General features: G+C 39.7%; 1 protein-coding gene across 10 annotated transcripts in view; it reads left to right on the top strand.

Annotated features, from left to right (window-relative positions):
* Itsn1 (intersectin 1) overlaps positions 1–27272 on the top strand; it is a 179685-nt gene that overhangs the window by 63796 nt on the left and 88617 nt on the right. For 9 of the 10 annotated variants that reach the window (XR_007210960.1, XM_048346267.1, XM_048346265.1 and 6 more), the window contains 8 exons: positions 496–656; positions 8722–8901; positions 10415–10511; positions 13810–13910; positions 16123–16186; positions 20805–20942; positions 21945–22060; positions 25674–25936. Coding sequence is in view for 9 of the 10 variants with exons in the window: in XM_048346267.1 (XP_048202224.1) it covers positions 496–656; positions 8722–8901; positions 10415–10511; positions 13810–13910; positions 16123–16186; positions 20805–20942; positions 21945–22060; positions 25674–25936 (1120 nt within the window). In the remaining variant the exon portion in view is untranslated. Of the gene's footprint in view, positions 1–495; positions 657–8721; positions 8902–10414; positions 10512–11871; positions 12504–13809; positions 13911–16122; positions 16187–20804; positions 20943–21944; positions 22061–25673; positions 25937–27272 lie in introns of those variants that run through there. The other variant, XM_048346268.1, reaches the window with a different exon arrangement.

Raw genomic sequence — 27272 nt, 5'->3', positions numbered from 1 at the left:
GGAGGCTACTAAAGAAAATGTAGAATAATAGCAGTATACCAGCACAGTAGACCATAAATACAGTAAGGGATAGCATGTTATAAAGTCTGTGAGTATAATTTAACCAAGAATCTCTAGAAATACAATTTTTAAATGCTCTTCCTAACATTTTATTTCCACATAATTCACATGATAAAATTAGCCCTTTTAAGCTGCATCAATGATTTGTAGTATATAGACAGTTATGTAGCCAACACTGATTTTAGAGCACTTCATCAGAAACAAAACCTCTTATGTGTAAAGTACAAATCTTCAAAGTCAGGCTGAAAATTACTTGTTGGATCATATAACAAAAAGTAGCAGTGTAAAAGGTATTGTCTATTCAATAAAACCTTGCCAGTACTTTAGTTCTCCCTAGGGAAGGGAGCTGATGATTTTGGTGTGTGTCAGTGGGAGTGGCGGTTGGGAAGGATTCTTTTGTGGTCACAGTTGTTCTGATTCTATGCTGGTTTGCAGGGCTCTAGCTGACATGAATAATGATGGAAGAATGGATCAAGTGGAGTTTTCCATAGCTATGAAGCTAATCAAACTAAAGCTACAAGGATATCAGCTCCCCTCTGCACTTCCCCCTGTCATGAAACAGCAACCAGTTGCTATTTCTAGTGCACCAGCATTTGGTAAGTTTGGAAATGAATCGCTTCCTATATTTCCTTATATTTTAAAAATAGATTTTTCCCTTTTGACATTGTGAAGTCCTTATGGGCAATTCTTTCTGAAAAATGATAGCTCTTTACAGGAAGGTGTTGCCGAGATGGAGGAGGAAGATCGGATCCTAGACCAAAAGTCATCACTGCAAGCAGAGGTGTGGGTTGTCCGTGAGGCCCACGTAAACACACATGCAGTCTGATGCTCCATTTTCTGTCTCCTTCATGTTGTCCTTTCACGTTGTTCCATACTTATTTTGTTCTTCGGTTTCCAGAATGCCTGCCTTTGTTCTTGTTTGTAAACAATTCCTTTGGATTATGATATCGAGGAGGGAAATAAATACATACATATATATATATAAAATAAAAACATACACGTATGATTTTTAGTTATACAAGTTATACATACATATACATACAGCATAACATACCCCAAGCAAACATCTCTTGCATCTTTTTTCTTCTCCACTCTTTTTTTTTTGGCCAGTCCTGGGCCCTGGACTCAGGGCCTGAGCACCATCCCTGGCTTCTTCCCGCTCAAGGCTAGCACTCTGCCACCTGAGCCACAGCGCCCCCTCTGGCCATTTTCCATATATGTGGTGCTGGGGACTCGAACCGAGAGCTTCATGTGTAGGAGGCAAGCACTCTTGCCACTAGGCCATATTCCCAGCCCTTCTTCTCCACTCTTTGAAAACAATTTTAAGGAAATGGAGCTGTGCCTTAAAGTGTGGAGTGCTCGCCTTCAGGGCAAGACCTCAGGGGTACTGCCCATGCCCTGAGTTCAAGCCGGCACCCAAAAACAAAGCAACAACGACAAAACCCACACAGTTTCAACATGTGTCATTATTCAGTTTTCATACATGCTATGTATTTTTTGATTAATAGTATTGAGGCAGTTGGCCATTCCAGTTGTTGTCAGCTTTTTATTACTATAAGTGGAGAAACACGCAGGAGGCAAGCTAACTATATTGTGAAAGAGGGAGAGAGGGAGAGATGGACTGATTCACCTCAGAGTTCCGGCAAGACTCTGGCATCAGCTCCACTCTGGTGAGGACCTTGTGGCAGACGGTGGCACAATGGTGGGAATGTGTGTGGGAGGAAAGCAAGAAAGCAACTCAGAGGCCAAGCATACTGTTCACTACAGCTGGCTTCTGAGGGAGCTCAGGGCCCCCCCAGGGGAGCTGCTGAAACCCCTCTGAGCACAGTTCCTTCCTAGACCTCAGCGCCTCCATCTCCTACACTGTCTGAGGTGGGTGAAGCTTCTAGCATGGGAACCTTTGAGGGACTCAAGCCACAATAGGTAAATTAAATTTTGACTTGGTAAAAATGTTGTTATACTCATTAAAAACATAACTGAGCTTATTTTTATTTTTTGCCAGTCCTGGAGGTTGAACTCAGAGCCTGGGCACTGTCCTTGAGCTTCTTTTGCTCAAGGCTAGCACTCTACCACTTGAGCCACAGCACCACTTCTTGGCTTTTTCTGTTTATGTGGTACTGAGGAATCGAACCCAGGGCTTCATGCATGCACTCTACCACTAAGCCACATTATAGCCTTGTGTTTATTTTCCTTACAATTGCATTGGCAACTCGTGGCTCTGAGATTTTCTACAGTTAAGACTATTTCTCTGTTCCCCCTCTAGACTTTAGTTACTTAGATTGACTTAAACATCACACAGAAATGGGATAAAACATCTGATTCATAGGAAAATTCTTAAACGGCTTACAACAAAGCACAAAAATCGTGGATTGAGTTTCATTCCATCTCTCCCTCCTAATATATCTAATGATAGGTGATAGAGTGAAGTAAATTTTGGAGGAGGCCCATGTGTTAAAATAGTTAAGATGGTGCTTGGTTTTCTTTTGGCCTTCCAGCACTACGAGAAGAAACTTAAAAGAGGAGGAGCCCACTGACATCCCATTTCCTTCTGTACTTCATTCAAACTTATGTGTCAGTAATTCTTCCTCTAATGTTTATTTTATTTTCGCTACTTTCACTCAATCTAGAAATGCCAAACTGAAATATTGCTGATCTATTTTTAGGAGTTGTGGAAAGGGTCTTAGTAGTCACTTACAAAGCCTGTCACTCATTGCTGCTAAGGGAACCTACCAGGGTTTTTTTTGTTTTTTGTTTTTTGGCCAGTCCTGGGCCTTGGACTCAGGGCCTGAGCACTGTCCCTGGCCTCTTCCTGCTCAAGGCTACCACCCCGCCACTTGAGCCACAGTGCCGCTTCTGGCCGTTTTCTGTATATGTGGTGTTGGGGAATCGAACCTAGGGCCTCGTGTATCCGAGGCAGGCACTCTTGCCGCTAGGCTATATCCCCAGCCCCCCTACCAGGGTTTTTGATCTGATACTCTACAAAATCAGTTAGCTCTTTCTTCCCTTAGGCTTCTCCCTGGCTTTCCTCATCTCCTTCTCAGCATATCCATCTGTGTTAACTACTTATTACCAACTGGATAAACCATGAAAGCATTAGAGGGGTTTAAAGTAGATGATTTTGACCAAGTTTGCCAAACTGCACTAAAAAAAAAATCCCTACCTCATCTTTGCTTATATTTCTAGTTCCACCTCTCAGCTCTACTTAAGTAGCAGTGACTTAAATCTGGGTGATAATTATATGGAGATCAGATTAGATTCATTTATCCTTTATTTTGGAAAGGTAAAAAGGACTTGTGAGGGGACTTTAATTGTGACATTTCCTTACATGTGTATAGTGTCTGCAGTAAACCTCACCCTCTCTATCACTCTTCCCAGGGGTTTAATTCTTTTTCTAATAAAAGGTTGGCCTGTGGGTAGATGTAGCTTAGTAGTAAAACATAGACTTAGTATACTTGAGGTGCTGGATTCAATTACCAGCATCAGAAAAGAAAAAAGAAATGAGAGTTTTTTCTCATTGTTGCAGGAAAATAGATAATGGTTAAAAATTGTGAATGTAGAAAGATTTGAAGAAGCTGGGAATGTGGCTTAGCGGTGGAGAGCTTGCCAAGCGTGCATGAAACCGTGGGTTCGATTTCTCAGTACCATATAAACAGAAAAAGCAAGAAGTGTCACTGTGGCTCAAGAGGTAGAGTGCTAGTCTTGAGCAAAAGGAAGCCAGGGACAGTGCCTCAGGCCCTGAGTCCAAGGCCCAGGACTGGCAAAGAAAAAAAAAAAAAGATTTGAAGAAAAAAGTGTATTATTAGGTCTGTTACCTAGGGACAACATCACACACACACACACACACACACACACACACACACTATTTTTAAATCCTGCATAAGTAATATATGTTCTTAATGGAAAGGAATAGAGTTGGGTGCTGGTAGCTCACACCTATAATCCTAGCTACTCAGGAGGCTGAGAGGTGAGGTTCATGGTTCAACGTCAGCCTGGGCAAGAAAATCCATGAGACTCTTATCTCCAATTAACCACCTCAAAACTGGAAGTGGTGCTGTTGCTCTAAGTGCTAGAGCTCTAGCTTGAGTGCAAAAAGGTCAGGGACACTGCCCAGGCCCTGAGTATAGCCCTATGACTGACAAAAAGGAAGAGTATATAAATGTCTTACAGTGCAGAAGGAAGGAATTGTGTATCTGATATAGTCAAGAGCAGGAGAACCCCAAAACAGCTAACAGATATTCACAAAAATCTCATCCAGCCAATCTGAAAGCCGAGGCATTATTCTCTGCACAGGGATGCTCGTGTGACTTGGGAGATGTGAGCAGTCCAGCCTGCAGGAACTCACCTGACTCACTGGGGAAATGGCTCAGTGGTAGAGACTTAGCTACCCCGCATGAGGTCATGGGTTCCATCCCCAGCACTCCCAAAACCAACCGACCAAACAAAACCTGACTCATCAAAGCTTGCATTTGAGACAGAGCCCCATCCTGAACAGTATGTGGGAATGGAATCACAATTGAGCAGTACAAGGACACAGACAAAGGAAAGAGAAAATCCAGATGAAAGTGGAGGAGGAGGAAGACAGGGACTAGAAATCCCAGAGACCAAGGCTCCTTTAAAAATAAGCAATAGAAAGTAAGAAGCAAGACCAAATCCCACACAGTTATTTTTAGGAAAAAAAAAAAGGAATATAGACCCAAATAACACCCAATTTTAATATTTCAGAGTAAGTTGGCAGAACTCAGGCAAGAATGACCTAGCCAAAAGTTCATTTTAGAAATGAAGACTAAACAAGCAGCATCATAAGAGATACATCTGTCTGAAGAGAAAGAAAAGAAAAATGAACTTTCTAATTGAAAGAAAAAGTATATAAAGGAGTTAAGAAACTAGCAACTATCAAAGCAAAGGAAATTGAATATATAATTAATAGAAATCTCTGAAGAAGAAAACCCAGTCAGGGGAACACACAAATGGTAAAATGAAATCAAAACAACTTTCTTGAAATAAAAAGCTTTCAAACTATATTTAAAAGACAGTATCATGTGCCTAAAAATAAAGTCCTGGAAATACTGACAATAGAGAGACAATATAAAAAAAGGAGCCAGGTGCAGTAGTAGCTCATGACTATAATCCCAAACTACTTAGGAGCTGGTTGTCAAGAGAATGGTGGTTTGAGGTTAGTATTGTGGCTTATTAACAGGACACCATCTCAACAAACAGGCTAGGTGTGATGGTAGACATCTGCAGTCCTGGGTACATGGAATTCATAGGGAAGATTACAGTCCAAGGCCAGCCCCCGCAAAAAGAAGGGAGCCCCTATTTAAAAAAATAACCTCATAGCAAAAAAAAAAAAAAAAAAAAAAAAAAATGACATGAGATGCTGGCTCCAGCAGCAGAGTACCTGCCTAGCAAGCATGAGGCCCCGATCTCAAAGCTCAATGCTGCCAAAAGGCTAACGGAAAGGGAACAATTATCTGGGCTTCTAGAAAAAGAAGATGATTTATACGGGAAGGAAAAATAGATTATTTTCAGACTTTTTTTTGACAGCAGTGTTTCATGCCAGAAGAAAATGAGAGTAACATAGAATTTTTAGATTGCGCCAAGGATTTTATGGCCAGAAAAGGTTGGCTTTCAAGTAGAAAGAGTATAGCTACTCTCTTACCAATTTGTAATAATTCAAGAGATATTGAATGAGTGAAGAAACCACTAGAGAATGAGATCTATTTTCTATCCACCTACTTACTTTTATCTATCTCCATGCTCTGATCACTCAAAGGCCTACCTGCTGGCCTCTAATCCCAGCAGCAGTGAGCATCTCCTGTGTCTAGACTAAACTTGGGAAATATACCGCTTCTCATGAAAGGAAACCAGTTTCTGGGATAAGCATCTGGTTGTTGTACTGGATCATGAAATGTCCACCATGAGCTTGGAAGGGCTGACTTTGTAATCAGGTTAGCCAGGAAGCTATCAGACTAGTTAGTATGGTGATTCCAGAAGTCTCAAGCCATCCTGAAAAGGCTCATGGTGCTCAAAGATAGAAGGTCTGAGCCCTGGTAACGACATGTGTCTTGGATTAAAACTAAATATGAATGAACCACTGATTTGATAATGGTCCCTATATTAAAAGAATAACTCACTTTAAGAGAATTAAAATTCATTATATTAAAAATAGGACGATAACAGGAATCAAGCACTTTTTCATGTGTTTTTTTTTTCCTGTTTGAGCAGAATGACTTCTCATTAGAAGTACTCTTTATAAAAGTTTTGCAGCTAAGAAACGGTGAAGAGGTGGTAGGATTAAAGCGTCGCTGTTTTTCAGCCCCTGTGAATGAATGCATAAAGGCATTAAGCACCAATGAATGCCAAGATCACAAAGAGGCGACACATATTATGTACTGTCTATGGTCTTAACAAAGAGAGCCAATCCAGGTCTGAGCCAGGCTTTGGATCTCACCATCTATTTTCAGGAAACACAGAAGATAGAGGAAAATGTTGAAACGTATACTGAATGAAAATCAGAAGAATCAAGACTGTGTAAAACTAGATTAGTTGGTGTGGATCTGTCTTTGATAAGCTGTGAAGTAAAGTTACAGAAAAGGGATCTCTGGATAGACAGAAACTTAATGGACATTGCAGCAGTCGAGTTTTCATGCACAGCAGAATTAACTCAACAAACCCCTTGCCCATGGATAGGTATAAGAATGGACAAAATTGGAAAAACAACATTTTGGTATTGTGCAAATCAAAGGTAAACAACTGTCTGAGAATCAGTTATGCTTGAAAAGCTGCTAAGGTAGGAACCAAGGAACAGGTAGGAACCAAGGGAACAGTAGAAGTTATTTCCTATGCCCAACCCCTTAGCTGGATTTGCCTCAAGCGTGTGCCAGGGATGGGGCAGTCCTAAGGGGCAGTCGTAAGTACCAGTAGCTCTTGCAGCTTCCTTGCTTTGGAGCAAGGGTCATGCCTGTGTCCAGCGCCTTTTGTCAGTGAAAGTGACCATCTTGGCAGCAGCGGAGCGGATAGGGTGTGTGGCTCTTGTGAAGAGGTTATGGTTGTGGTCGGGGTAAATATATTCTTGATTGAGATTGTGCATATGAGATGAGTGTGGGCCACGCTAGCTGCAAAAACTCTGGCCGACCCTTAAGCACAGAGAATATATGTATGCACAGAGAGTGGAAGGGCCTCATGAAACAAAGAGAATAACATTGTGACAGATAAAGACAAAATAATTTGGATCATTTCTATTATATCTTCGATTGCTTAGGATTTATTTATAAAGAAGTATTTTTTCCTATCAAACATCTGGCTACCATGAAGGATAGGAAAAGCATGTCAGGTGTTTTGGGGTGGAGTGAGTAATGGTGGTCATCTCCTTCCTTCTTCCTTCTTCTCCTTCCTTCTCCCTTCTTCCTTCCTCTGCTTCCTCTTTCTCCTTTTCCCTATTCTCCTCCTCTTCCTCCTCCTCCTCCTCCTTTTTCTAGTTACTAGTTATAAATACAATGGGTTATAAACTTTCTCATGCCTATAAGCGTACCTATTCAGGAGGCTGAGATCTGGAGGATTATGGTTTGAAGCTAGCCCAGGCATTAAAGTCCTCCAAAAGCCGGCTCAAGTGGTAGAGCATCAGCTCAGAACAAGAAAGCCTGAGGCCTTGAGTTCAATCCTTGGTACTGGCAAAAAAAAAAAAAAAAGAAAAAAGAATTTAATAATAATAAATTACCTAGTATCTTCCTATGGGAACCAATTAAGTTTTCAAAAGTTGATTTTTAAATATCATTTTGAATTCATGGATATACTTATGATAGCTTTAAGCCTACTGTCATTTTTTGGGGGGTCACTATTATTAAAATTTATTGATCCTCATTTTGATCAGTCCCTCTTTAAGTTGGGTCTGGGGTCCTTTCTCCCTCTTTATTTATTTATTTTTTTGCCGGTCCTGGGGCTTGGACTCAGGGCCTGAGCACTGTCCCTGGCTTCTTTTTGCTCAAGGCTAGCACTCTACCACTTGAGCCACAGTGCCATGTCCAGCTTTTTCTGTGTATGTAGTGCTGAGGAATTGAATCCAGGGCTTCATAGATGCAAGGCAAGCACTCTACCACTAAGCCATATTCCCAGCTCTGTTCTAGGGTACTTTGAAGGTAATCCTTAATGTAATTTGTTTATCCTTCTCAAAATAATTAACTTGAGGTTGTATGTGGATTTAATTTTTTTCAAATAGAGTCTCATGTTTTTGCTTAAACCAAGGTCTTGCTGTTTATGCTTTCCACATAGTTAGGATGACCAGGACATGCCACCACACCCTATTTTATTGGTTGAGATAGGAGGAGGGTCTCTCAAACTTCTTGTCCTGCTTGGTTTCAAACTAGGATCCTCCCGTCTCCACCTCCCAAGTAGCTGAGGGTTACAGGCATGAGTCACTACACTTGATCCTAAATTTTTATCTTTCAGTTCTGGGTATCAAACCCATTGTGAAACCCAGACCCTTCTATGTACTGGGCAAGTACTTTACCAGAGAGCTACACTCCCAGCTATGAAACCATATTGTAACTGGGGAAACTACAGAAAAGTGGTTTTGTACTTCTATCAATACTGGGTTGTCAAATGCTAAAATGTGTTTGGCTGTGAATTTCCTTGGGATTTTCTTTCTTTTTTTTTTTTTTGTAGGTATAGGAGGTATTGCCAGCATGCCACCACTTACAGCCGTTGCTCCCGTGCCAATGGGGTCCATCCCAGTTGTTGGAATGTCTCCACCCTTAGTATCTTCTGTTCCTCCAGCAGCAGTGCCTCCCCTGGCTAACGGCGCACCCCCTGTCATCCAGCCTCTGCCTGCATTTGCTCATCCCGGTACGTGATCTGCCCAAAGCATAGCCTGAATTTTCACAACTTGTACTTTGCTGTTCATTCTTAGTAAATCTTGTGTTACTTTCTGATTATACTTGTTAATATCTTTACATTTTTCCATTTAATTTCTCTCTCTCTCTCTCTCTCTCTCTCTCTCTCTCTCTTCCTGACACATGAAGTAGTGTATTACATGGCAGTATAGGAAATAGGGAAGGACTGGAGTCATAGCTCTCTTAGGACCTCTGTGGACAAGGCTGAACTCAACATTGAAAGCCAAGAGCATCATTTCCTTTCAAGGGCGTGATAAGAGCTGCTGAAGTTGAACAGTGAACATTTTGTATTTTCCTGGATTAGTGCTATGAATTACTAATAAGCAAACCAGTCCCCTAGGAATAGAACTATGTGATAGAGAAAAATGAGCACTGTGGGTTTTTGTTTTGTTTTGATCAAGTAGAGTAACTCAGGCCGAAGGAGGATGCTAGTCAATTTAATGACTATATTAAGACAAGTAGTATTACGTGCTTGCTTAATTGAAGGAAAGCATTAGATCCTGCTTTAATTGTATTTTGAGGCTTTCTTGAAAGTATTTTCTTTTAGTTAACAGAAAGCATAACTATAGATATAGATAGCCTAAGTAGCAAATCTTAATGAATGCATATCAATATTGCAAAAGGTTTTTATTTTAAGTTGTTTGAAAACGTCTGAGTAAACTGAGTACCGAGGGATAGCATGTTCTTTAGCATTATATTTGAGACATTATTTCTATGTCTGAGCTACCCTTGATTTATTACATATGTCAGGTTATATCTCTTAAGTTATGACCATGAGTCTCTGTCATTTAGGTCTTGTCACATGCACTTCATGTGTGACAGTGATTGCAAATTGGACAGCATATAAGCAAATCCCAGTGCCCTGAGGCTTGTTTTGTTTTGTGGCTCATGGCCAATGGTACAAGATAGGAGGCAAGGATGGCTGTAGAGTGGGGCTGAGGATCAGGGTGTTCTTTTCGTGACACACAACCAGTCAGGTTGATTGAGAACCAGACACAAAAGCTGCCCCTCCCTAGCATTGCACGTCATCTGGCCAAGACTCTGCAGCTGTGACTTCTTGACTCTTACATCTGGAACTAATTCTTTAGCTCCTTCCATGACAAGAAACACAGTCTTAAATATTTAAACTGTTATTTCACTAAGTATTTGAACAAACCCTATAAAATGTAGTAGTAAATACTCAATGAAGAGAAAACTTAGGTCGTTACCAGCATTCCTAGTCAGAAAGGTGATTCTCAGTAGAAAAGGTAAATCTTAAAACAAAAATGCTTGGTAAAAGGACAAACAGTAACTGGGGAATCATTCTGTAAGTCTTGACTAGGAATAAAATAGGGGTTATTTTAGTCTCAAATATTTATTTTATTTATCATTTGTCTACAACTTTATGATTGCATTTTAATTTTTGTAAATAGAGGAAATTTTCTTATCTTTATAGAATTAAAATCATTCAACACTTGATTTTACAGCAGCCACTTTGCCAAAGAGTTCTTCCTTCAGTAGATCTGGTCCAGGGTCACAATTAAACACTAAATTACAGAAGGCACAATCATTTGATGTGGCCAGGTAAGCTTGCTTGAGTTTGGTTAAAGCTATTAGCCCATAAAACGTAAAAAGTAATTGTATTTATCCTTTATTTGTTATCTTCTTTAGTATTGTAGACTGCCAAAATCATGTTGGATATGCTGGTGATGTCACTAGGAGTTACTTGTTGCAGTGATCACAGAAGTCAAATAGGTGCTATTTTCTTAAAGGCTTTGTTATTTTTTTCTTTCTTTTCTTTTGCCAGTCCTGGGCTTAAACTGAGCCTGGGCACTGTCCCTGAGCTTCTTTTGCTCATAGCACTCTACCATTTGAGCCACAGCACCACTTCTGGCTCTTTTGAATAGTTTATGGAAGATAAGAGTCTTAGGAGTTTCCTGCTCAGGCTAGCTTCCAACCTTGGTCCTCAGATCTCAGCCTCCTGAGTAGCTGGAACTACAGATGTGAGCCACTGGCACCCAACAAAACAACAACAACAAAAATTTAACAAGTGTTTTATGTTTATTATTTAAAAGTATAATTTTTTCTATGAAGGTTAGATCCACCATTGGTCTTAAGTTTAATTCTGTCTCAGATAATTTCGTAGAGTCTATGTGACTTATTAATAAAACAAAACCCAAGGTGTTTTTTTGTTTTGCTTTGATGCCTGTCCTGGGGCTTGAACTCTGGGCCTAGGCACTGTTCCTGAGCTACCACTTGAACCACAGCTCTACTTCTGGGTTTTTGGTAGTTAATGGGAGCTAAGAGTGTCTTTGACTTTCCTTCCAGGTCTGCCTTTGAACCATGAGCCTCAGATCTCAGCCTCCTGAGTAACTAAAATTATAGACATAAATCACTGACACCTGGAAAAGGCTGAGTTTTATAAAGCAGATTATATACAATTCACGTTAATCAAATATGTGACTCAATTTTGGGGAAAAATGGCCTTATTGTTTATATTTTGGCAGATGTGGTTTCATATTATCTTTTATTTGTATTTTCTTTTGCCCCAAATTTTTCCTTTGCGCATTGCTACAGTAAATTAAATCTTTTGAGAATCTCTTTTTTGTCTTCAAACTTTTTAAATGAAGGGGATATAAAATGAAGGTCATTCCAACTTTTCTTTTTACTCTTCTCTAGAATCTTAAGTGAATCAAGTGATGATCTTCCTTTGAAGATAAAATGTTGAACATTTTAAAAAATGATTTAAAGGAAATCTATAATTGAAAAAATACTGTGCTTTTTAAAAGCTTTATACACAGGAACTCACTCTTTCCATATAAATAACTATTTTCTCTGAACTTCATACAGGTTGATCAGACTCAGAAACATTAAGGAACTTGCACTTGTCAGTGTTAGTTGTTTTTTTATTTTAATTTAAAAAATGTGTTCTGTATATTTTCTCTAAAAACTTCAATTCATTGTGACATTCAGGAATTTGTTATTTTAGTTATGATTTTACTCTTTAAGATGTTTAAACATTTATTAAGCATTTACTTTACCCAAGAATCTTATTAATACCATTTTACTCAAGAACTTGTGTAATATATGTTGTTGCAAGATTGTGAATGAGGAAGTAAACCCAGAGAGGCTATAGTCTCAGCCTATAATTACAGCTTTGTAACAGTGGAGGTGAGATTTTAAACTTTATTTTTAAATATTAAAATACTAAAACTTTATTTTTCTATACCATGTTCAAGTTTTATGCTTTTTCTAGCTTCCCATAGGAGAATCTATTTCTTAAAATCTATTTCTTACATTAGAATGAATGTTACTCATTGTTAACAAACATTAACACGTATAATTAGATTTTTTTAAGCGTTCTTAGTCAAGTTTTTAGTCTACTTAAATTCTTATGGCCAAGAAGCGTGGCTTGATAAGTGTTATCTGGTACAACTTCTAACCACAACACCCTCCAGCTCTGGTGTGAGGAAGCAAGATAGCTAGCTCCTCAACAAATGGGCAGCAGTTGGAATCAGCAGAGAGAGTTAAAATGAGAGAGTTGTTGCAGGTGTTTTTACAGCAGAATAGATCCTGGTAAGTGTTTTTCATTAAGAGATTCATAAAAATTGGGGGAAAAGTGAATTTCTATTGATACTTTTCAAGTGTTTGCGAGCTGTTTGCTTTTCTTTATGAATGATATAGAGTAAGTATAAGTACATAGACAACACATATGAACCATGACTCAGAGATTCAATGCCTCGTTCAAATTTTGCTTTTGTGTAGGAGATGGGGATATTTTTGTTTGAATGAAAAGAAGTTGCATATGAGGCATTCCTTGTAATTTGTCTTGGAAGTGGAATGCCATCTTTACTGTCAGCTCCACTGCTGTGTTTAAATTACTTTGTTTAGAAACTTAACAAACTACCAATGTGATTCTTGTGTGGGCTGTGGTGTCTGAGGAGAAAAACGCCAGGATATGTAGCCCAGACTGGTTGCTAGCGGGAGTTTCCTCAGGTCAAGGTAGTGGCACATTGGCAAGGGGAAGGTCATGTTGGATGGCATTCAAGAAAGCAGATCCCTGTCCTTTACTACACCACTGACTTGCCATGGCTCTGGAAATGTTCTCTTCTGTCTTCGGAAAACTCTATTTTCTGGGAATATAAACTTCCCAGGGGGAAATAATTCCACCTCATTAAGAATGGTTCCAGGGCTGGGGATATGGCCTAGTGGCAAGAGCGCTTGCCTCGTATACATGAAGCCCTCGGTTCAATTCCCCAGCACCACATATACAGAAAATGGCCAGAAGTGGCGCTGTGGCTCAAGTGGCAGAGTGCTAGCCTTGAGCAAAATGAAGCCAGGGACAGTGCTCAGGCCCTGAGTCCAAGGCCCAGGACTGGCAAAAATAAATAAATAAATAAATAAAATAAAAGAATGAGTCCAATATTGGGTGTATAACAAGGTAAAACATTTTGGAGAGTACCTTTGAAGAGATACTTGTTAGTGAGCATTGCTTTCTAACCTAAGCACTGAGGGAGGAGATCTGGACATGAGATTTCCATGTTTCAAGAACCTTTAAATGATCAAATATAGAAGATGTTTTGAGACAGTAATTTGAGTTTGTTATGCTTCTTCTTGTTTCTAGAAAAATTCAAAGCTTATTTTTTTTTTTGAGGGGAATGCACATAAATGAGGAAGGGCTACGAGTGTTATTCAGTGGTCCAGCACTTGCCTGTTCACACAGTATCCTGAGTTTGATCTGCTGTACTGCAAAAAAGAAAAAAAAAATGACAAGACTGTTGAAGTTAGATATCCAGGCGCTCTTAGTTAATTGTTTTCACAGAGTACCAGTAGGCTGCTTCTACTGTTTATCACTGTCCTGTCCTTCCTCTTTTTCCAACAGTGCCCCTCCAGCGGCAGAATGGGCTGTGCCTCAGTCATCAAGACTGAAATACAGGCAGTTGTTCAATAGTCACGATAAAACCATGAGTGGACACTTAACAGGTATTGACAAATAAAATTAATTTGATAAATGTGGTCTTTGTTTGAATGAAGTTTGTTTCCAAATACTGGGCAAATATTTAGAAATGTGGGCATTTCCAAAACATCTATCTATTTGCCTACTTTTTTTTTTGTATGTGTGTGCCGGACTGGGGCTTGAACTGAGGGGCTTTGTCCCTGAGATTTTTAGCTCAAGGCTAGCACTCTACCACATGAGCTGTGGCTCCGCTTCCAACCTTTTCGTTTGAATATAAGAATCTCATAGGCTTTCCTTCCCTGACTGGCTTTAAACCATAATCTTCAGACCTCAGACTCCTGAATAGCTAGAATGACATAGGTGTGAGCTACTGAGACCTGGCTACTTTATATTCTTGTTATTCCCAACATTGATATGGACATTTGAATACACACACACAACACACACACACACTTGATAAGTTATTCATATATCAGCCTAAATAGTATGTTCACTATTTATAAAACCCCAAACTAAAAACACCCTAAATATCCAAGGAGGCAGAATGGATAATAAACCATAACACAATCACACAGTTATATGCTACGTAATAATGAGAATTATTTTCTGTAACTTTACATAAGAAATACATTGAGCAAGATAAGGCAGAGGACTACTCTTTAGATAGAATTCAGGCTACACTTGGTGGGAGCTGATGCTAGAAGGGAGAAAAAGAGAGCCTCCTAGGGTATGGTATTATTTATGATCTGCATAGTCTGAATATTTTCTTTGGAAAATTAACTTCCCAAGCTATACAAGTGTCTACATCTGTCTATCATGGTGTGCTTTGCTGCCAGTTTTTTATATGTAAATGAAAGTTAAAATAATAACTACCATTTACTGGGTACTTCTATGTGTTACATTATGCTAAGTCCTTATATAATGGATCAGAGATGTGTTGATAGGGAACCAATCTCAGAAATGAGAAAACATAGATCCAAATAAGAGATCCTGCTTCCCCTAAGTCATCCAGCAGAACAAACCAAGCCAGGACCCATGTTTACAGCTCTCCTCTCCTCTCATTGGTGTTTCCTCCTTCAATTTCACTCTGCTGGGACCTTGTGGTGATCCTTGCTTCCTCCTGCTTAGCATACAGAATAATATCCACTTCTGTACTTTGTTGATGAGGTGACATTTCAAAACCTGAGTGTATCTAACTAAAAGCAGCTCATAAGCTGGGTGCCAGTGGGTCTTTGGTGTAATTCCTATCTACTCAACAGGCTGACAGCTAGAGGATCAAGGTTTGACGCCCAGAAGACTCTGTTTCAAAAATAGCTAAAGGCAGAGTGGGAAGTATGGTTCAAGTAGTAGAGAGGAAGCAAGTCAAATGAGTGTGAGGGCCTGAATTCAGCCCCAGTATTGTTCAAACCCACCCCCGCCCCTACCCCACCCCCCCCCAAAAAATGAATCTTCTTAACATAAATTTTATAGCTGTCTGTTTCCTGGTCCACAGATGTTCCTGAAACCATACTTTCAGAGCTAGTGCTGGAAGTAAAACGTATTTGTCTCTTTCTCCCTGACACTGCTTTATTTAAACACTCAGAATCTGTGTAGCTTTTGTCTGACGTCTAAAACTAGTTTCATGCCAGAAATGAAGATATTTATAGTTATTGTAAAAACTGAAAGCTGAATCTGAAAGGAGAGTTGGAATTCCAAGAATTCTTTTTATTTCCGAACATAGAAAATGTGTTCCAATCTTAGCTTTGATATTAGTCATTTGTGCAACCATGAGCAATCCAGTCCCCCATTTTAAAGTCTGTACAATGAAATGATTAGAAGGAATCACTCTAAGGCCCCTCCCCCTCTAAGAATCTCTTCATCTGTGTGATGATGATCAGCAGGTGGTAGCTGCATCAGCAAGTGTTCCATTTGTAGGGATTAAGTCTCCACTTAGTAAATAAAAGCCCAGTACAAATAGAGATGGTAATCTGGACAAGAAGGTAGTTATATTTGAGACTAATCTTTTCCAATCCATTCTTCGTTAAACATCCATTAACTACAAGTATATTGAATATGTATCAGATGCGCTTTGTGTTCTTTCTTTTTTGCTGGGATTTAGTTTCTTTGTTCCAAAGCCCCTGGGTAGTTTCAATACTGTGTAAAGCACTCTGAGCGCATGAGCATGTCCACCACCTCAATATTACTCTACAGAGAGTCATTTGCTAACTCATCTTCATGCCTTTTACCTGCTTCGTTTAGGTCCCCAAGCAAGAACTATTCTTATGCAGTCAAGTTTACCACAGGCTCAGCTCGCTTCAATATGGTAAGGAAAGAAGTGTTTCTTGGTTTGTAGAAAGTACAAATATTATTTCTTATATTGATAGAGCCTCATAGGTTTTTAAATTAATATTATTTGAGAGGATATTCAGAATATGCTCATTTTCAGTGAATTATAATGACTGCTCCTCTTACATTCTCCCGTACAAAACAGAGGAATTCCTATAGTGGATTCTCAAGAAATCTTAATACCACTTAAGAATTCTCAGCCTTGGACAGTCAGTCTCCTTCCACCTTCCTTCTGGATTATTTATAACCAGTTCTCAGGTTAATTCTCCTGTAAATGTCTCACCTTATTTTCAAAAAGAGATGGGAATTTTCTTTAGGAAAAAAAAAATCCCTACCCTACTACCAGTAGATCACCTGAGATTTTTAGTAGCCATTGTTATCTAATTAATTGAAAGTATTCCTTGGATTCAATTGTTTCATGGGGGGAGGGGCTGTCAGTTGGGAGCCTGAACTTAGGGCCTGGGCACTGTTCCTGAGCTTTTCAGCTCAGGGCTAGCACTCTACCACTTTGAGCCACAGCACCATTTCTGGTTTTCAGGTGGTTAATTGGAGATAAGAGTCTCATGGACTTTCCTGCCCGTGGTGACTTCAAACACGATTCTCAGATCTCAGCCTCCTGAATAGAGCTATTTGATATACTGAGGAGTGAACTCAGGGCCTTGCAGCTGCTAGGCAAGCACTGTACCATGTGAGCCATGCCCACCGCCCTTTTTCCTTATTCTTCAGATAAGGTCTTAGGATTTTGCCCTGTCTGGCTTCTGACTACAGTCCTCTTATCTTTAGCTCTCAGAAGTAGCTGGCTTTATAGGCATGCACCACGATGCCCAGTTCAGTTTTTTAAAATAGTTTATTTGTTCAGAGGACTGAAATAAATCTATTCTTTGAAGTGTTTGATCAATATCTATTCTCTCTCTTTTTTTTTTTTTTTGGCTAGTCCTGGGCCTTGAACTCAGGGCCTGAGCATTGTCCCTGGCTTCTTTTTGCTCAAGGCTAGCACTCTACTACTTGAGCCACAGCGCCACTTCTAGCCGTTTTCTGTATATTTGGTGCTGGGGAATTGAACCCAGGGCCTCATGTATACGAGGCAAGCACTCTTGCCACTAGGCAATATCCCCAGCCCAATATCTATTCTTTTAAACCTCCTTTAATATATATAGATTCTCCCTTCTGCTTCTCTGCTTGTCCCTCAAAGACCTTTAAAAACAAACCCTTGTTGAATGGTTTTTTAATAGCCTAACTGTGATTTCATCTCTATAGTATTGTTTGTTTCTATAACAGTTCTGTGAATTAATTAGATCTAGAGCACTATGGATACTTTAGGCCCACCCAGTAATTCCTTGTTTTTTCTTTTGGTCTCTTTTTCTGGTACTGAGGATCCAGCCCAGGATGTTGCACTTGCAAGGCAAGTACTTTGCCACTGAGCTACCTCCCAGCTCTTAATTCCTTATTTTTTATGCTGTGGCATGTATTATCAGATATTCAGAAGCACTTTTGGCCTTTCCTCAACAAGGTACCTGTAAGCATGAACCCCACCTCAGTTAGGACAACTCAGAATGTCTCCAGACATTCCTTTTTGTTTTTGTCTATGGTGAGACTACATCAGAGAGATAATAAAGTACTTTGTCAGGAGGCATATAAAGGTCTCCATTTTGTAATTATTCTCTAGTGGCTATTGGTGAGCTTTGTCTAGCTTCTACCATTTTTTTTTACATTTTTTACAGATTTTTAAAAATTATTATACAGGGGCTGGTAATAAGGCCTAGTGGTAAAGTACTCACCTCATATACATGAAGCTCTGGGTTCGATTCCTCAGTGCCACATATATAGAAAAAGCCGGAAGTAGCGCTGTGGCTCAAGTGGTAGAGTGCTAGCCTTGAGCAAAAAGAAGCCAAGGGCAGTTCTCAGGCCCTGAGTTCAAGCCCCAGGACTGGCAAAAAAACCCCACAAAAATTATTATCCATTAGTTATACAAGGAATGTTTCATTGTGACATTACCATACATGTATACAAAGTACTCCTGTCAACCCCTCTTTCTTCTTTACCCCCTCTTTAAAAAAATTGCTACTTTTTTCATGTATGTGTCTGAAGTACTTTGACCATATTCTCCCTCTTTCTTCTTCTCCATTCCCCTCTCCTCTAACATAAATACCTATTTCCAGGGTTCCTTCCATTCAAATATTTACCAGAATGAGTTCTTTAACTTAAGCTTGGTGATTGCCTGGAAAATGGGCCTAGTCTCCAACTGCTCTCGTAAAGTTCATGACTTTCCTGCAGGACCTATTGATGAGTGAAAGCTATGCATGTTTTGCTTCCCTGCTTTTTCCTTCTGCTGTGTTGTATAGACTCTGCCTTTTGCTGTAGAGTAGATTGGGTTAAGAAGCATCTTACACCTGTGACCCACATAGACCTCTTAAAGTCTGGGTAAGCATCAGTATCGCACAGGTGTCTGAAATACAAACTGGAGATGTAACATTGTACAGGTTGACTAAGAGTTCATTAAATCTAATGAATTGGATTTAATTTCAATGTCCTCACGAGGCCAGAATCCATGGAAATGATTATTTAAAATTGTTCATCCCTGTCTTGTTTCTGAAAAAGACATTTGAGGCCTCTCTTTTTTTTCCTTTTTTTTTGTGTTTTTTTTTATTAATTGAACACAAATTTTTTTACAAGGTGTGCAAAAAGGGTACAGTTACATAGTAGGGCAGTGTGTACATTTCTTGTGATATCTTACGTCCTGTTTTTCTATCCCTTCTCTAGGTCAGGTAGACATATATACAATATACAATGTATCAAGAACATATACAGTATTCACAGACTTGGTCTCTACTGTCTCTCCGTCTCCCTGTGTTAACAGTCATATATCAGGGAGATCATGCCCCTTTGTTTTCTGTGTTCTAGGCTTGTCTCACTCAACATTATTTGTTCGAGTTCTGACCATTTCCATGCGAATAACAATATTTCACCATTCCTAATCGCTATATAGTATTCCATTGTGTATAAGTACCATATTTTTTGGATCCATTCATCTGTGGAGGGGCACCTGGGTTGTTTCCATATTTTGGCTATTGTGAATTGTGCCGCGATAAACATGGAAGTACAAATGTCTTTTTGATATCTTGGATTTTGCTGTTTAGGATAGATGCCTAGGAGTAGTATGGCCGGGTCATAGGGTAGGTCTATATTGAGCTTTTTGAGAAATTGAGGCCTCTCTTATTCAAATATTATATTCTCCCTATTCACAGTAAAAAAAAAATTGAAGGTTTAAGCAATAATTTATAAAGGTAATTATGGGGGAAAATAAGCATTCCTACTTCTGTCTAGTCTGAATTACCTAGCAATAACTGAGACTAAATAGGAAAAGAATAAGGAGGAGCAGGCAGTGGTTTTATTTTGTTCTGAGTTTCTGGCAATGGCAAAGTAGGGCAGAAGGGAGACCCAGGGGGTGTGAGGCAAGGGAGAAGTTGAGTAAAAAGAGATGTAGGAAATTGTGGTTGTAGTTGTTTAACTGAGTATATTTGTTGAAGTACAGAATTCTCTAAAAAGGGCAATTGTTACTATAAAGAAATTATTCCGGGCTGGGAATGTGGCTTAGTGGTTGAGTGCTTGCCTAGCATGCACGAAGCCCTGGTTTGATTCCTCAGTACCACATAAACAGAAAAAGCTAGAAGTGGCACTGTGGCTCAAGAGGTAGATTGCTAGCCTTGGGCAAAAAGAACTGGCAAAAAAAAAAAAAAGAAATTATTACTTGACAGCAATGATAGAAGTAAATGGCACCTGAAAGAGGAATACTTTCTAGTTTTTTTTTGTCATTGTCAGTCAGTTTCCTAATATCCTATTTGTCCAGTTGACATTTTAGTGAACAGATGTGTAAGAATTTCCTACCATCTTTTTGTGTCCAGAACTTTCTAAATAAAATTATAAACTTGAGCCTACCAGGAAAAGCTGTTTACTGTAATTATCTTCTTGGGCAAGTTAATTACCAAAAAAAAAAAATGCACAATGAATTCCTAGAATGGGAAGAAAAAAATTCCTTATCTCTCTAAGAGCCATTAGTACCTACTCATACAGGCCTAGGTGAGGGATAGCCAGCCCACCCCATGGGCTGAATCTGGCCTGCACCCATTTTTGCAAATGAAAATTTTATTGTAAAACCAACAATACCCATTCATTTATATATTTTCTATGTCTGTTTATCGTGGGCAGAATTGTATGACTGCTTGAACAGTAGAATGGAGCTTGCGTATCTTAAAAATATTTACTACTTGACCCTTGTGGTTTGTTAGTCCGTGGTCTAGAACATAGTATTGGAAAAGACATAAGTGTGATATATTTTAAATGGACTTGAAAAGATTGAGAAGAATATCACTTCAATCATAATATTTGTTGTATGACCAACAACATCCCAGCTATGTGGAATACCTCATTTTATCCTTGCAACAGACTAAAATAGTACTATTTTTACTAGGTGAGGCACACACTCATTTGGCTTAGGATCAGAATGATAAGAAAGTAGAATATGTAAATCACTCACAAATAGTGAGAAGCATGCATTTTTATGAAACAGGATTGCAATGACCTTTTTGTTAAATTAGGAATCTTTCTGACATTGATCAAGATGGAAAACTCACAGCAGAAGAATTTATCTTGGCTATGCATCTTATTGATGTTGCTATGTCTGGCCAACCACTGCCACCTGTCCTGCCTCCAGAATACATTCCACCTTCTTTTAGGTAAGAATGTTGGCTATGTAAGAAATTGTGTGTTGAGTATGTGGATTCCACACTTGGTATTGTTGACTGTATATGTGGAAGTAAATTAAATACCATGGATGCAAGAGACTCTTCTAACCTAAGTTCTGGGTTGAGCCTGGGCCACTTTCTTCAGGGCATTTATATATTTCCATATAGTAAAAGGATGGGAGATTATTTCAAAAGAGCAAGGTTAAAAGTTTAAAGTAATAATTGGTTTTTAAGAAAAGGTCAGTGATTTCCCCCCCCCCCCCAGAACTATTGTGAATATAGAAGTTTCATGTGTGTAAGAAAGATTGGAGAGATGGTAAAGGAAATAGCTGCTCCTCATTAGTTAGCCTAGCTTCGTTCAGATCTTCCCTGTGATGAATACTTAAGAGAATAATGGTCATAGCAGTGAATACTTTATCCACCACTCACCTACAGTTCCAGCTCCAACATTTGAACACGCTCAGTGCTCAGAATCTGATGGCATTCAAATACCAGTTTTACTTGCTTTTTTCTTTTTTCTTGGGCTAGGCATTGAACCTAGGGCCTTGTACATGTTAAGCTACTGAACTACATCCCCCAACCCTATTAAAATACTCATTTTCTAACACATTTTATAAATAGAGAAAATGAAATTGTTTTTCTCACTATGCATGAAATTTCCTCCATGATAGGGTAGTGAGGCTAGAACTCAGGATCTTGGATTCACACTTGTCTTTTTTACTCCCAACTGACATTTTCTTACCTGAATCATGCCTCCCAATTCTGGCTTTTTGATGGATAATTGGATAGAAGACTCAGAAACTTCTCTTCTTTGACTACTTCCTAACCACAATTCTCAGATTTCATCTTGATGAGTAGCTAGGACAGTAGGTAACAGCCACTAGGATCCAGCTTCTATTATAGAGTATCTTCTATAAGTTCTTTTTCATAGCTGGTCCAGTTCTGCATACATGGTTTATATATGGATTTCTTTCTTCTTTTCCATTACTGCAGAAGAGTTCGGTCTGGCAGTGGGATATCTGTCATAAGTTCATCATCTGTAGATCAGAGGCTACCAGAGGAGCCAGCGTTAGAAGATGAACAGCAACAGTTAGAAAAGAAATTACCCGGTAAGGCTGCCTTTGTATTAGACTTAAATCATATGCAAGATTTTCTATCCAAATCAGAATAGAACATGGCAAAAATTGAGGTAAAAATAAATTTAGCCTTTGATATTTTTGCTGTTGTGTTGTAGTCAGGTAAAGACACTTTTTATGTGCATCTGGATCTAGATCTGTCCTGAGAAATAGCATTTCTGTACTGCTAATGTACCTTTACCCTAACTTTTAACCTAAAGTATGGTTATATACTACTAAACAAAATTTTATGAATGTTATCTATGGAATACAGTCATTTCTTTTTTTTTAATATTTTATTGTTATTATAAAGGCAATGCACAGAGGGGTCACAATTTCATAAATCAGGTAAAGAGTACATTTCTTTTTGGACAATGTCACCCCTTCCCTCACACTCTCCCAGTTTCTCCCTGTTCTCCTCACCCAGAAGTTGTTTGTTTTGTTGTGTTTTTTTGTTTTGTTTTGTTTTTTGTTTTACCAGTCCTGGGCTTGGACTCAGGGCCTGAGCACTGTCCCTGGCTTCTTTTTGCTCAAGGCTAGCACTCTGCCACTTGAGCCACAGCGCCACTTCTGGCCATTTTCTGTATATGTGGTGCTGGGGAATTGAACCCAGGGCTTCATGTATATGAGGCAAGCACTCTTACCACTAGGCCATATCCCCAGCCCCGGAATACAGTCATTTCTTAGTCCCACCAGTACAGATAGAGAGAGTAAAATCATCTACTTTTCTTTTTCTTTCTCATATTGTTATGGGAGAATTGGATTCTCAGTAACAGCAGGAACCTATTTTAAATAACCCTCATTTACAATGGTAAATCCATCCTATTAAGTTAGTCTAAGGTGTCTATGAATTATTAATGATGAAATGATGATACTAAGAAGCAGTTGAATTTATTATGAAGAGCCTCTTTATCTTATATACTTTGTCAATGTCATTTTGATGCATTTTATATGCTCCACAGTTAATTGCTCAGCTCAGGAGGATAGCTTTCCAAGTTGATTGTTAAACTAAATTACGTTTCAATTACTATAAATGTTCTATGTGCATAAGGTATGAGTACAGTGAGGAATGTTACCAATACATAATAAATAATCATGTGGTTCATACTTTCTAGAGGTTTATATCATAGCAAAATACTTAAAACGTACATATAAACAGTTACTAAATCAGTAGGTAAGTGTGATAAATTCTTGAAGGCTTTTATATATGCCAAACACTTTATTTATGATTGGTTTGCATACACTGAGAAAGACACTAGGAAGTAAATCTCCATGGGAACAGATTACAATTGAGTTGAGACTTGAAGATAAATAGGGTCTGTACAAGAGGAGTTGTCAAGTTTTGATAAAGAGGAAATGAACTCTCAGGGCTAGATAAGGACATTAGTTCCTAAAATTTGATACCATCTTTTTCTGCTGGTTGTAGTCATTCATTGAATTTTTTTTTTTTGGGGGGGGGGGGGGGCCAGACTTGGGGCTTGGACTCAAGGCCTGAGCACTGTCCCTGGCTTCTCTTTGCTCAAGGCTAGCACTCTACCACTTGAGCCACAGCGCCCCTTCTGGCCATTTTCTATATATGTGGTGCTGGGGAATTGAACCCAGGGCTTCATGTATACGAGTCAAGCACTGTTGCCACTAGGCCACATTCCCAGCCCTCATTGAATATTTTGAAGAGGAAGTATTTTTGTTGGAGTATTTCTTTTCTGTTCCTTTCAGTAGCCATTTAATATGTGTCAGCTCACACTGGGAATAATGCTTCATCCTAAAATTAAAAAGATGAGCAATTTTTGGTGCTTTTATAGTTAAAATGGCATTCATATAATATTAAATTGAATTTTGTTTCTTGATGAGACTGGCATTTGAACTCAGTTCATCACAGTTGCTAGGCTTTGCTGCTTGAACCACCCACCATCCTATTTTTGTTTTTAGATATTTGTCAGATAGAAGCTTGCATTTTTGCCTGGGCCAGCCTTGAACCAAAATCTCTCCATCTCTACTTCCCAAGTAGCTAGGATTATAAGCATAAGCCACTATATACCTGGTTCAACATAAAACATGCAATTTATTGACCATCTGAGCTTGGACTGTAGTAAAAATGCCATACATTGGGTAGTGAAAAATCATAGCGTTAGGCAATTCTGTTTTCCATGAGGGCTGTCTTCTGGGTTTGCTTTTGTATGTCCTCATATTAACTTTTCTTCGGTGCCAACAAGCAAAGGAAATGATGTCCTTCTCCTTTTTCTGTCCCTCCTTTTCTAAGAGGCTAATATCCTGAGCCCCCCCCCCCCCCCCGGGTCCCATGACCTATGCTAGAGCTGCATTTCCAGATACCACCACTTTGGGATAGTGATGAATTTGGGGGAAGATCCACAACTGTGGCATTTAGTACTCTCACAGTGCTGAGTCACTACCAATCATTATCTTTTCCAGAAGAAAACTGCCTAACCGGTTACTCTTCATTCTCCATTTTCCCCAGTCCTAGACAACCCCCAGTTTGCTTTTTGACTGCTTATCTTGGATTTTTCTTGGAAAAATCAGTGGGATCTGTTGTGTCTGATTTCTTCCACTTATCATATGTTTTGGATTCCTCTGTGTTATAGCCTAGAGCACTACCTCATTCCTTTATGGGTGGAGGCACTTGATGGAAAGGCATGAGGGCAAGTGAGCCTTTAGTTTTTTGGCACTTTTTTTTTTTTGGAGGGGGGTGGGGTTTCAGGTCCTAGACCTTGAACTCAGGGACTGAATGCTGTACCTGAGCTAGGGCTCTACCACTTGAGCCACAGCTCCATTTCTAGTTTCTTTTGGTGGTTAGAGATGAGAATCTCATGGACTTTAGAGCTTGAACTGGCTTTGATTCTCTGATCTCAGCCTCCTGAGTAGCTAGGATCACAGGTATGAGCCACTGGCTCCAGGCAAAGTGAGCATTTTGATAGTGGATTTGAGACAGGGAGGGCAGTGAAAGTGTCCCCTGGACCATGGTTCATGCTTAAGGAGATGCTGGTGAGATAAACCAGGTTGAGTGCCTACTCCTGTAAGCTACAAGGACCCTGGAGGGTGGGGCTCTTAGTGAGAATTAGAGAAGAGCGAGAGAACTAAAATTCCTAATTGATGTGTCAAAGAAGGAAACGGAATACTGGGCTACTTCATGATTTACTTTCATCTTCGTAATAATCACAGCTTGTTCTTCAGCATGAAGCATGAAATACTGTATACCTCTGCTTTGAGAAGTCACTTGGTTGGAATAGAAGCTCCTAAAAGCAAAGGAGACAGAGAAAGGCTCATGATGGGGAGGGGGGTGTCAATTTCCTAAACAAGGCATAGAGAGGAAGGAACGGGATGGAACAACTAGGTAGGAAAGGAGAGAGTAGGGTGAAGTGGAACCCATAGTGAAAGATTGTTCTAGAAACAGTGTTTGTTGACGAAAGGTTAGGGGAAGTGTATGTTCATAGTGCTTATCAGCCAGGCACAGTAAGGAAACCTGGGGCCCTATGGGTTTTAAATTGTACTGAATAACAGCAGGGGGCAGGGGCTTTGAGAAGAGTACATTGAAAATCACGACTTTCCATCACTGATCCTAATTTTTCACAAACGGTTCCTTGTTTTAAAGTAACATTTGAGGATAAGAAGCGGGAGAATTTTGAGCGTGGCAATCTGGAGCTGGAGAAGCGCAGACAAGCTCTCTTGGAGCAGCAGCGCAAAGAGCAAGAGCGCCTGGCTCAGCTGGAGCGGGCTGAGCAGGAAAGAAAAGAACGGGAGCGCCAGGAGCAGGAGCGCAAAAGACAGCTGGAGTTGGAGAAGCAACTGGAAAAGCAACGGGAGCTCGAACGGCAGAGAGAGGAGGAGAGGAGGAAAGAGATTGAGAGGCGAGAGGTGAGCGTCTGTGGAGTAGCCCCATAACTAGTGTGCGAGCCCAGGCACTGGCTGGTTAGTGCCCATGATCTCAGTCCCTCATTCCTTCCTGCTTCCCTTCCTCCCTCCCTCTTTCCCTTCCCAAATTATACAAGTGATCTATTAATATAGGACACTCTTATACTCTTTATTTTTCTTTTTCTAAATTCAGGAATTTTAATATTTTGACAGAATTGTATAACCAGTCATCATTGTCTATTCAAGAATGTTTTCATCATGCTAGAAAGTGGCTTTTATGTCTGGGTTTCACTTAGCATGGTCTCTTCAAGGTTCATCAACTGAAACCATGAATCAGGACTTTATTTCTCTTGATGGTGAATAGTTTTCTGTTATATAAGCATAAGATATTTTATTTATCCATTCTTAAGTTGATGGTAGGAAGCTTTCTTTTTGGCTATGCTAGATAGGTCTATTTTGACCTTTTTTTTTTGGCCAGTCCTGAGGCTTGAATTCTGGGCCTGGGCACTGTCCTTGAACTCCTTTTGCTTGGGGCTAGCACTTGAGCCACACAGCACCACTACTGGCTTTTTCTGTGATTTAATTGGAGATGAAAGTCTCACAGACTTTCCTGTTTAGGTTGTCTTGGACCCGTGACACTCAGATCTCAGTCTCCTGAGTAGCTACTAGGTTACAGGTGTGAGCCACTGGCGCCCAGCTTGAATTTTTTTTTTTTTTTTTTTGGTACTGAGGATTGAACCCCAGGCTTCCTGCATGCTAAGGCAGTGCTCTGCAACTAGAGCCACACCCCAACCCACGAATATTCTTTTTTTTTGTTGTTGTTGTTGCCAGTCCTGGGCCTTGGACGCAGGGCCTGAGCACTGTCCCTGACTTCTTTTTGCTCAAGGCGAGCACTCTGCCACTTGAGCCTCAGTGTCACTTCTGGCCGTTTTCTATATATGTGGTGCTGCGGAATCGAACCGAGGGCTTCATGTATAGGAGGCAAGTGCTCTTGCCACTTGGCCATATTCCCAGCCCCCACGAATATTCTTGTCAAGTTTTTGATGATATACTCTTGTAACAAATCACCAAGACCTCAATACAAATATGAAATTTCTGTGGCTTGAGGAGGATGGGTGTGCTGTAATTATTTTAAAACCACTGCAACAGTATCATATCAATTACATTGTTTTTCAGCTTTTTCTTCACACCCCTATAAATATCTCTGTGAAATCCTCAGTCTGTTCTTTGGAAGGCTTCAGAAATTGGCTGACAGACCCAGATAGAGCCAACCCAATCTGTTGTCTGTCTTTTCAGTTTAATCTATTACTACAGAAGCAATGCCATGGTTACTTTCTCA

This window comes from Perognathus longimembris, chromosome 5 (assembly GCF_023159225.1).
Source record: "Perognathus longimembris pacificus isolate PPM17 chromosome 5, ASM2315922v1, whole genome shotgun sequence".
NCBI classification, from domain to species: Eukaryota; Metazoa; Chordata; class Mammalia; order Rodentia; family Heteromyidae; genus Perognathus; species Perognathus longimembris.
The sequence above is the reverse complement of the archived record's forward strand: the minus strand, read 5'-3'. Positions and strand labels throughout refer to the sequence as shown.